The 11,497-nt window shown below is 40.2% G+C and overlaps 2 protein-coding genes across 2 annotated transcripts in view; one reads left to right on the top strand and one right to left on the bottom strand.

The window, feature by feature from the left end:
* LOC119415847 (periphilin-1) overlaps window positions 1–2,550 on the top strand; it is a 56,487-nt gene extending 53,937 nt beyond the window's left edge. The window contains exon 10 of the mRNA XM_037683023.1: window positions 2,313–2,550. Within this exon, the coding sequence (XP_037538951.1) occupies window positions 2,313–2,507 (195 nt within the window). The 3' untranslated portion in view covers window positions 2,508–2,550. The remainder of the gene's footprint in view (window positions 1–2,312) is intronic.
* Window positions 2,551–4,410: 1,860 nt separating this feature from the next.
* prickle1a (prickle homolog 1a) overlaps window positions 4,411–11,497 on the bottom strand; it is a 9,926-nt gene continuing 2,839 nt past the window's right edge. Inside the window, exons 2-7 of the mRNA XM_037683024.1 lie at window positions 10,474–10,587; window positions 7,712–7,849; window positions 6,714–6,917; window positions 6,374–6,560; window positions 5,417–6,283; window positions 4,411–5,309 (exon numbers count right to left, since the gene is read on the bottom strand). Of these exons, the coding sequence (XP_037538952.1) occupies window positions 4,471–5,309; window positions 5,417–6,283; window positions 6,374–6,560; window positions 6,714–6,917; window positions 7,712–7,849; window positions 10,474–10,587 (2,349 nt within the window). The 3' untranslated portion in view covers window positions 4,411–4,470. The remainder of the gene's footprint in view (window positions 5,310–5,416; window positions 6,284–6,373; window positions 6,561–6,713; window positions 6,918–7,711; window positions 7,850–10,473; window positions 10,588–11,497) is intronic.

Below are 11,497 nucleotides of genomic sequence, written 5' to 3' on the forward strand. Positions count from 1 at the left end.
TTTATTATGCGTCACCGCTGACCTGTTGCGTTTATTATGCATCATTGCTGACCTGTCGCGTTTATTTAATGTTCAAAACAGCATAATTTCTTAAAAATTTAAAGTGTCAGTCAAAAATTGTGTTATGAATATGGAAAAAAGAAACTTATAGAAGTCCAAGTACTGACAAATCTATGCAAAACGCTGCGACTTGTACGCTGGAAAATACAGTAGTTTTATTATAGGACATACGCATGCAGCACACAGGGCTCACAGTTCAGAAGCAGCATGATATTGAATTTACAGTTTCTCTTTACATTAACCAGGCAGGTGAAATTAGTTATGATATTGTCATTTTTTGTATTATTTTTGTTTTAGAACTAAACTCCGTAAAAAACATTTGTTTTCAACTGAACAGTTTCTTCCCGACACTTGAATTGAATTCTCTTGAGGAGTTACTTCTTTTTTCCACTTAGCTATTTATTATGAGCAGATGACCCAAATATAATATCCATCCATTTTCTTCCACTCATCCGGGGTCAGGTCGTGGGAGTAGCAGCTTAAGTACGGAGGCCCACACTTCCCTCTCCCCAGCCACTTGGTCCAGCTCCTCTGGGGGAATCCCTAGGCGTTCCCAGCCCAGCCGAGAAACATAGTCCCTCCAGCGTGTCCTGGGTCTTCCTCTGGGTGTCCTCCCATATATAATAAATAAATAAAACTAATAGATTACAAATTAAATATGTCTAAGGACTATTCAACAGTTTGAACCAAATAAGTATAAATTTAATGGATTTGGGCTCTGTTGTTTTGTAGTCTTAAACCACTCAGCAGCTCTAGTGAGGGGGCCTGGGGCCTCTTGTACAAAGACATGAGTGGATTTCCTGCTGAAACATGGCATGCGCACAGATAAATCCACATGTATGAAACCGTGCATGTATGCATGATTCCAAGCACACTTCCTTTGTACATCGCGATCAACGTGGGATTGAGCGCACATGAGGGAATACTCGACTCCTCCGTCGACACGCCTCTATCTGAATATGTAAAACAGACGCAGTTGTGTTCTGCATGTGGGATTCTTGTCTGTGCGTGCTGCTAATTTATGTGGAGATGCAGCAAAATGAAGAATTTCATTGACTGTGAACCAGAGATGCTCCTAGGTGGAGAAACATGTTTGCCACACATGTAAAAAAGTGTGTTTTGTTGTTGAATGAAGAAAACAGGCGTGGGAGGGGGATCAGATCTGCAGGTGGATCCTTTCTAAGACCTTTCCAACTTTACACACATTTAATAAATAATCACTGTAAACACGAGGCATTTAAAAACTTAAACGTTTATTTTTATACTTGATTTGACAAAACGATACAACGAGAATCAACAAAGTATTTTCTATTTCCTCGGCGGTGGGGGTACATTTTCTCTGTCAGGGCATCATATGGATGAAGTCATCCCATCCAGTCGGCTCAGGGACAACTGAGAAAGACCTGATCAGTATTTGGTCGCTGTGATCCCTGAAAACACGCTGCCTCTCAATTCTTCTATTGGTGACGTCGTCCTACAGCACCACAGCTGTTACTGGTCCACATTACGTACAACTTTACTCACATGTTCATGGACAGATATGTGATGGTACACATGTTGACCTGAGGAGTCATCAGAGATGAGGTGTTCTGACTTAATTTGCTAATCTGACATCGTTTTCTTCTCCGTGAGAATGAAATGCTCCTGACACAGTTCACACACACTTTATGCTCCTCCTCTCTCTGTGCCTCGCAGACGTGTGTGTTTACATGTACATGTGACGAAAATATAAGAAACTTTACAGTTTACAGTGAAGTGAGGTGGTTTGGATCATTCTGGAGGTGTGTTAGATGTTGTGTTGTTGGAGGTTTACTGTGGTTCAGTTTCCTTGCTTGAATTTAAACCATGAATGACCAAACTCATAAAAATAAACATCATGATTGAATATCCTTTAAGTTTAGAAAACCAGAGTCATACTTCAGTGTATTTACATGAGTTTCAGTAGTTTGCAGTCTGAAACTGTGGACTGAAAAAGTTTGTATAGAGATAAGCACATTCTCACGGCAGGTCTAAAGTGTGCATACATTTACGCACACTTTCACGCAACGTTCATTTTGATACGTCTTGACGTGCACCCTGGACAGTCTTTCCACAGAAACCCATATAAAAAGACTTGAACTGTTCTTTCAAAATGTACAGTAGTTTTTTATCATGAAGGCAGAGCTGCACTAAACCAAAGATTTGACTTGAGATGAATGTATGTCACTTAGTTTTCTTTGTGCTGCACGCCTGATTAATTTATTTATGTGCAGCATTACAGCCAGGACTGTGAGACGTTTCGCACCGTGGTGAAGATGCTGGTGGACAAGGAGCCCAGTTTAGAAAGTGTGCTGCAGGCACCGCTGGATAAGAACCTGTTCGAGCTCCGACAGCGCTGTCTTGTTGCCCTGAAGAGTTTTGTGACGGAGCTGGACGAGATACTGGAGCTGCCACACAACTCCGAATAAACCTGTACCATGCTGCTTCTGACTTGTGTGTGAAGAATTTACTCAATTCAAGGATGTTTTTATTTGGTAAGTTTTTAACATGCTTTTAGTCAAATAACTGATTTGTTAAAAGCATCACAATTTTATTTTTAAAAAATTAGAGCGATAAAAACAGTGATGTGTTGAAACTAGTTTTATTTACTGATTAAAGGATGTGTTGGAACAATGAAATACCTTCAAGTGTTGTGACAAAATATTGAAATGAGATGTGGATGTAAATGCTAAGTACAGTCTTTAAGAAATTGTTACTATTTGAACTTTGAATGTTTGCTTGAAAAAATTATATTATTGTGAAAAAGTAAAAAAAAAAAAATTGTCAGAACATGAAACTTAAATATTATATAGATTCATCACACGAAGCACAACATTTTTAAAACCTTTATTTCTTGTCATTTTGATGATTATATTTTACAAATAATGAAAAAACAAAATCCAGTGTCTCAGAAAATTAGAATATTACGTAGCCAACTTTTGGTACCTTTGTTGGTGTGGGGCAGGAGCCGAGTCCTGCTGGGAAATGAAATGAAGTGGAAACTTCACTCTGCACTTCAACAATGTGAATTCTGGACTGCTCCTCTTCCTCCAGACTCTGAGACCTTGATTTATAAATGATGTGCAAAATTTACTTTAACCTGAAAAGAGGACGTTGAACCACTGAGTCCAGTCCTTTGTCTCCTCAGCAGGTAAGACACTTATGATGGTTCTGCTTCAGGAGTGGCTGGACTTGAGGAATGAGACGTTTGTAGCGCGTGTGATTCATCTGAGAGTTTCCAATATGGAACTTTTATCACAATATTCAAATTGTCTGAGACTGAGTTTTGTTTTTTCATGATCTGTAAGCCATAATCAAAATCAAAGTTACAATAAATGAAGACTTGAAATATTCCACTCTGTGTAATGAATTATGAGTTTCACTTGCTGAAACGTTTGACCAAAAAATATGAACTTTTTCACGATATTCTAATTTTTTGAGATGTACTTGTATTTTGTTGACATCATTCAAATATTACATTGAAGTATCAACGTGAACTGATAAATATTAAATATATAAAATCAAGAAATATTTTACTCTTGCCTGTTGGTACTTGGATTCCTGCTGACCAGAGCTGTGGCAGAAAATACAAGTAAATCATGGACCCTGACTCTTTTTTTATTTTCTGTGAACTCATGAGATTTGTTTTTCTGTTGTCACAAGCCTTTTCCACCCCGTACACAAAGGGCCAAACTCTGTAATGTTTTCCAGTGAAATACTTTTTATAAAGAAACATTTCATAGTTTGTTTTTGTCTTTTTTTTGTACTTGAATCGAGTTGCTTGTAGTTTTATGCTTCAGGCTTAAAATAGACCTTTTCAAAATTAAAAGAATGAGATCTTAAAATAAACAAGTACATTTTCCCAGAATGTCATTTAATATGCCTGTGACAAAAACAAAAAAAACTTATGCAGACTTTTTATAACAGTCACCTATTATGGCCTTACTTTCCAGTTTGTACATTTATACAAGTTACATTTAATTGCTTACAATAAATGACCCAATAATACACTGCTCAACCAAGCAATGTAATACACACAGTGCTTTTATATTAGCCACACACACCTGAAAGCAACACACTCGGTATTCTCTGAACACAAGAAATTTGTTTAATTTATATTACCCATATTAAATGACCATCAACTGCCAATAGTTAAATGTACATGTTTTTGTGTTAAAAAGGCATGTCAGAGGTACAAAAGACTTATTTTCCCCCCACTCTACAGTTAATGCGTCTCACCAGCCCTGTTAAATAAATGTGAAATAAACCAATTTGCAATGCCATATACTAATAAATTGAGTGTATAACAACCATTTTGGTAAACTGAGCGATGTGAAGTGTTTTACAGTAGGCAAGCTGAGAGTGGCAGCATTACATAGAGTTCAGCATAGTCTATGAAATGATACAGTTTTTCCCTTTGTGGCCTTTTTTCTTTTTGGACTTAGTCCATTGGTCATAAGCAGGAGAGGGCATGCAGGCTACAGAATGGGCCAAATTCTCCATGTAGTAATGTCTGTGTGGCCTGGGCTGAGGTATGGGCTGACCCAAAAAGAAGCCCTCTTCCTCAGAGTCAGAGGAGGAGGATGAACATGTCGAACACCAGTCATCATCATCACCATAAAGTCCCAGGAACGTCCCTTTAGCTGGGCTGTGTAGTCTGTAGTCTGTCAGCGCAGCAGCACTGGGCTGACCTTGGAAGACTTGATGAGCCTTTGGTCCCATGGCACTGCCTCGGTGTTCCACTTTGTAGCATATTTTTGCTCTGTCCTTAGGCAGAAGATTAAGGGCATTGTCAGAGCGAGATTTGCGACTCCTGCGCCTCCTGTGATGATGATTATGTTGACCAGATTGAAGGTTCTGACTGTGTTCCTCAAAGTTGTATACTCTCCGGCGAGTCCGTTCACTCATAGGAGGTTGTCGCAATGGAAGCTCACCATAATGACCATTGTCTACCACATCGTCAGAGAACTTGACTTGCTGGGGTCTAGACTGGGAGCGTGCTCTTCTCAGGGCAGGGATATGAGGTTTGGGTCTGTCCTGCAAAGGTACTTCCTCTTCTGGAACATCCTCTTCCTCAAGACTCTTTAGAGAGTTTGCACTTCTATGTAACATTGAAGAGTTGAGAGTTCCCATATTACTGGTTTTCTCACAATCCTCTGTCTCAAATTCACGAGGGTTTTGCAAGGAATATACTTGAGGTCTAGTCATATAATCTCCACAAATAGACGCCCCTGAAAAGGAGAAAAAAAACAAAATGGTTCAAAATCAACACAAGTCCTTGTCAATACATGGAACAACATGAACCCATATGTGTCTACATAGATTTTTTTATACTCACCAGTAATATTGGAGAGAGCAAGTGACTCCATGGAGCCTCGGACACTCAGATTTGTTTTCTTGAATTCATCTGTGATGCACTCTATAGAGTCAGTGTACCATTTTGGCTCCTCTCCTTGGACACCACCGCCAGCTCCATGATCTAGCTCCAGCTCCTGGATTTTTCTGCTGCTTGCAGGCCCCGGATGACTACCATAGGCAGAGTCCCCAAGCCCATCTTGAGATTGCGTCCAGTACATGTCAGCCTGGTACTTCTTACTAGCCAGGCCACCACTTTTTGCTCCACCACCACTGCCAGTTTTTGAGCACTCCTGTTTTATCTTGGCATCCTTTTCAGCTATCCAGAAATCAGTGGGTCTAGAGTCACTGGCTTGCTGAAAGACCCCATGTTCCCCAAACTTTAATATCAACTGAGTCATGTAGTCTTCATGTTCAGCCCACTCCTCTGGGTCCTCAGGTGGTTCAGTCTCTTCCTCATGGCCCCTCCATAAATGCTCATCTGACAAGTTCCTGTGAGTTATCATCTTGGTCAGGGTGTCCTCTGCATTTCCACTAACGCCAGGGAACCTATAGTTGACCGATGGCGAGAAGAGCAGCGACTGTCTGCACTGATCGGCTGAGCGGCTGCTCTTCCCTAAGCGCACACTGCTGCGGGATTCTCGTGAGCGTGCCGACTGGAAGGCGGAGTCAGAAGAGTCAGAGGCGTGCACGTCCTCCCCAAGAGTGCAGGCTTTGGAGCAGTAAATACGACCTTGGTATGGTAGGAAAGGACAACCAATCAGAGAGCTCTTACACTGGGCACAGCTGAAACAACCATCGGTGGCATGCCAGTGGAGCCCATCGTAGGTCATCTGAGCATGATCAACACCTAGGAAAGGAAATTTTCAGATTATAGACAAGTTGCTGTTTAAAAGACAAAAAACTGACAAATGTTGCATCTAGAAAAGCATTGTCTTACTAATGTTTTCTCCACAGGCCTCACAATATTCTGCATAGAGAGACTCAAAGCAGCCACAACAGTATGGTCTGCCATCCTTCATGATGTACCGCTGCCCTCCCAGAACCGTCTCGCATTCAAAACAGGAGAAGTGCTTCATGTGCCAATGGCGACCCTCTGCCTCGGTGCACTCATCAGCAAAGATGATCTATGGAAAAAAATTTTTTTAGACAAGACTAAAGTCTTTTTGTTATTATAAAGACTATTGTTATTGCTATTCCAGATGAACAAAGCCATACATTTCAGGTTTTTCCCACACTCCAATTTTTACAGTGTTTTTTTCCCACTCCAGTGGTTATACCTCATCACAGGCTGAGCAGCGTGGTTTGAGGAGCTCAGCGTGGTGCCTTCCACAGTGGATCTTTCCATCATGGTAGAAGTAGATCAAATCCACCAGCAGTTCACTGCAAGTGGAGCAGGCAAAGCATGCTGGGTGCCAACACAGCTCGGGACTCGCTCTTGAGGCAAACGCTGCCATTTCCCCACCATTGATGCTTTCACCACACTGTGATCAACAGAGACGACTGGTTTATTATAGCATCCTATAATGCACAAGTGCTTTTTATGACGGTTACATATAACTATGCTTTAAAAACAATTTATGGGTACTTCCTGGCTGATTGATCATAATAAATACTGCAATAATTTCTAGCTATTTCTAACACATTAGGTGAGTTCAGAGGGTTTATTGTTCATAGTTTGTCAACCTGCATATTGTGTTCACCCAAACAGCATGTTTGAACTTGACTTATTTTTCTGCTTTTCTTCAAAGTTTTGACTAAATTTAAACCCAGACTGGACAATTGTTGATGAAGGAAATGCATTAAAAGCATCGTTTTCTTTGTCGGTTCAATCCTTTTTTTATTTTCCCCTTCTTTCGGCTGCTCCTTGCGTTAGGGCTCGCCACAGCGAACTAAGTCGCACGAAGACTTGCAGTTATTTTTTTTAACGCCAGACGCCTTTCCTGATGCAACCACAGACCACCGAGCTACCACAGCCCTGTGGAGTAGAGAGCTGCTATCTAGGACACCCAGAGGAGCAGATAGTGGGGGTTAAGGGCCTTGCTCAAGGGCCCAGAGTGGGACAAATGAGGGTGGGGGCAGGTGTGGGTGCTCCACCTACCCCACCCACATTTTTTGATGTTGTCTGTACCGGGGCTTGAACTTGATCTTCTGATCACAGGCCCACCTTTTCTAACCTCTGCGCCACCACTCCCTGTACTGTCAGTACAATACATAAACTATAAAAATGGAGACTTGGTTCCAAACCAGCTTTTTAGACAAAATGTTTACAACTTACGTGTTCACAAATGCTGTTCAGAAGGTTGCGGGGCAGCGGTTTCACCATGCCTCTGCCCAATGCCTCCTTCTTCCTCTGGACACTGAAAATTTGTAGTTCTTTCTTCTCTTCCTCTGAGAGAGACTGGCAATACCGGACCTGGAACCAAGATAAGCCACATGTAGGTATTCAGACCAGTTTAAGAGTCACTCACACTTGTTTAATTTTTGATTTCTTTAATGTTATGCTAATTTATTATTATCTTTTCAGCCTACTGTATTACTAAAGACCAAATACAAAAGGAAACATATTTTGCTTAAAGCAAGTTATATTTTGATGTTTGGTTCTTTGGAAAGGTCATGAATCTATCTTACCTGTTTAAAGCTTTTTCAATGAACAATTTAGAAATTGAAACTTTATTGTACTATAAATGGTGTGAACAGCACAGATCAAGGTTGATTACTGCCATCTTTAATTAAATTTAAAAATGTTGCAGTTCACGGGTATGCAAATTTTTTTACATCACTATCAGTTTATTATTACATGGCAAATACAGGACAAAATGCAACGGCAGCTTGGAGCACCTCGGGCAGGAATCACATTTAATTTCTGCCAGAATAATTGCAGTGTGCTTAAAGATTTATCAGCTAATGTTAACATTAAAGTTCTGAGAATGAAGATGTTGGAAATCCACTTTGCTTGTAGCCTAACTGATAGATTGTCAATTTTGTCAGGATCAAACTTTGTTTCTCCAAACTTGGATCTCTCCATTAGGTAAAGTATTAATTGTCCAGAACCTTTCCAGAGAACCACACTTCACAAAATCTAAACTAATATTTTTAATGTGATTTAAGTGTTATTCATGTTAAATGAAATCCAGAGTCGCAGGAATGTTATCAAGTGACATTAGTGCAGAGTCTGACAGAAGCAGAGTGAATGCCAGAGCTTTTTGAACCAAAGCAACTTTTGACCCCAGTTCATCCTTCCTACAGCCAACAGATCTCCACCTACGGTCCCTGACTGAGAAGCTCATTTTTACAACTGTCCTTTTGATGTTTCCCAAAGCCTCAACAAGAGGGAAAGCAGACGTTTACACAAGCATGCGCTCTGTTCAGAGTGAAGTGAGGAGGACGGGAAACAAAGAGCGAGGCAGCCAAGTCAAAGTGTGGTGCCACTGCAGTGGTGGCATCACAGAAAGTCTCTTTTAACCAGCAGCCCACTCTCCTGCTGAGAAGTCCTCGTAAAAAAGCACTGCTACGACAGGAATCCTGCTGGTGGGGGCTTCAGGCAAACATCATAAAATCATCAAATCAAAAGCTACATTGTGCTCACAATACATCGTGGAACAAAAGTCCCCTTAGGTGTGATGCCAAGACCTGGGATGGCACAGAGATCGTTTAACGTGTGGGATTACTGAGCTGCAGCTACTCAAACAACCTGCTGAGGTCTTTTCTTGCAGCTGCAATGTAAACTAGAGAATTTGCATTTCCTGCGAAAATGCAAGTGTGAATGCTTCTTGCTTAAGAATGTCAAGAAAACTGTTGAAAAGTAGCTTAAAACAGCAGAAAGAAGCTTCAAATATAAGAAAGAAGCAAAACATGCACAATTGTTCCTAATGTAATGGACTGCCAGGCTGCTGCCGATGTAAACTCTGGATCTGCTGACACTATGTGTTTGGGTTTGCTCTCAGCTACCACTATACCAAAGTTCAGCTGAATCGCTCTAAAAATGCCAGAGTTAGTGTATTTTTTCCTTTTTAGCTAAGGCAGCCATCTTGGATTTTTGATTTGGATTCAGTAAGTGATAGGGAATGTTCTCAGCTATAACCTCACCAAATTTTAGCTCTATGTGTAAAAGTGGCTGAATTAAATCCATTCAAAAGTGGCGTTGGTGGCCATCTTGGATGTTTGATTTTCATGTGTCATTTGATGTGAAACATTGTTATCATCACACCAACTTTCAGCTCAATATCACTAAAATTGGCTGTTTTATAGTACATTTTCCTGTTTTTGCTATGGCGGCCATCTTGGATTTTTGATTTTCATGGGGCATTTGGAAACAGTTATCATGACACCAACTTTCAGCTCAATATCAGGTCAAATCAAATCATATATCAAATCAGGTCTCTCTTGTAAATGAGTCCTCGAGGCTCAATAGGATTTACCTGTCTAAATAAAGGTTGGATGGAAAAAAAAGACTAAAATTGGCTGCTTGATAGTACATTTTCCTTTTTTGCTAAGGCGGCCATCTTGGATTTTTGATTTTTCAGTCAGAGTTTATTAGGGATTGTTGTCACCTGCCAATATGCCAAATTTCAGTTGAATAGCTCTAAAAAATGGCAGAGTTATCCTAGATTTTCTACAAAACAGCTTAACAGTAGCTAAAGAAATCTAAAAAGAAGCTTAAGGAAGTGAAGGGAGCTTAATTGTGCCCACTACGGCTGAAATATGTAAAAATTAGCACAATAAAGTGGAAATTATCTGAGAAAAGCTGAAATTTGCTCAAAACAGCTGAATAGTAGCTAAAACAAGCAGAAAGAAGTTTAAATTACTAGAAGGAAGCATGATTTTGCTGAATTAGGCTGAAAAGTTTGAAATGATTGCAGCAAATGTGGAATTAGCTGAAAAATATGAAATTAGCATAAAACAGCTAAATGCTAGCTGAAATAGCTGAAATTTGCAGAAATAAGCAGAAATGATCATAAAACAATAATGTGAATGCTTCTGTTGAAGAATTCACACAATGAGAGGACCTGCTGGGAGCTGCACACAAGATGTTCTCACCTCATTATCATGTGGCGGCAGTTGGTAGAGGAGCTGCTTGACCCTGAACTTCTCTCCTGGACTGTTGACGTATGGGATCTTGTCCTCAGGCAGGCAGGAAAAATATAACTGGATCTGGGAAAATCAAAGCACAGAAGAATCTGGTAAAATTCATCCAAATGTGGGATTTTCATAATCTGTGGACATTTTTCGAACTCGTCTTCATGATTCTGTTTCAGCCCATTTAAGTTTGTATCTTTCTATTCCTTTATTTTCACTTCTTCTCGATAAACTCATGAGGAGGGCTGGCTCAGTTCTGGGAGTGGACCTGCAGTCTCTGACAGATGTGTCTAAGCAGAGGATGCTGAGGAAACTGCTCCAGATCCTGAACAACACATCACCCCCTGCATGACACCCTGGACTCTTACTGCAGCACCTTTAGTCGTACACTGAGACCACCGAGGTGCTCCACAGAACTCCACAGGAAGTCCTTCCTCCCTGTGGCTCTCAAACTTTTCAACTCCTCCCACTTTCTACACATAGAACAATAAAATGAATCCTGCACCACAATAAACACTTTAATGTTTCTGTCTGCACCTGACCTGTTTTAGATATTCAGTTCAGTGTATTTAAATAGCGCCAAATCACAACAAAGTTGTCTCAGGGCACTTTACAGAAACAGTCACATACATATAAAAGCCAATTAGTAAAGTTCTCTATCTAAGAAATCCAGCAGACAAGTTGAATCTTGGAGGCCAAGAGATTATCTATTTTTATATCTTGTGTGATTCCTTGTGTATGTTCCTTAGTATTGAAACTCTGGCACTACAATTTTCTGCAGGATCAGTAAAGTTCTATCTTGTCTTCTTGTGAAGGATAAACAAATATAATAATAGTTACCCAATTTCATTTAAGAATGTATCTTGTATTAAGTTTTTTAAGTCTGTAATAAATTTAAAAAAGTTAAATCTGGTCCTCTGGACATTCAAAAAAACAAAACAAAGCAAATCAACAAAAAAATGTAGAAACGTTTCGTCTCTCATCC

The sequence above is a fragment of the Nematolebias whitei genome, chromosome 10 (genome assembly GCF_014905685.2).
Source record: "Nematolebias whitei isolate Nwh7 chromosome 10, NemWhi1, whole genome shotgun sequence".
In the NCBI taxonomy this organism is placed as follows: domain Eukaryota; kingdom Metazoa; phylum Chordata; class Actinopteri; order Cyprinodontiformes; family Rivulidae; genus Nematolebias; species Nematolebias whitei.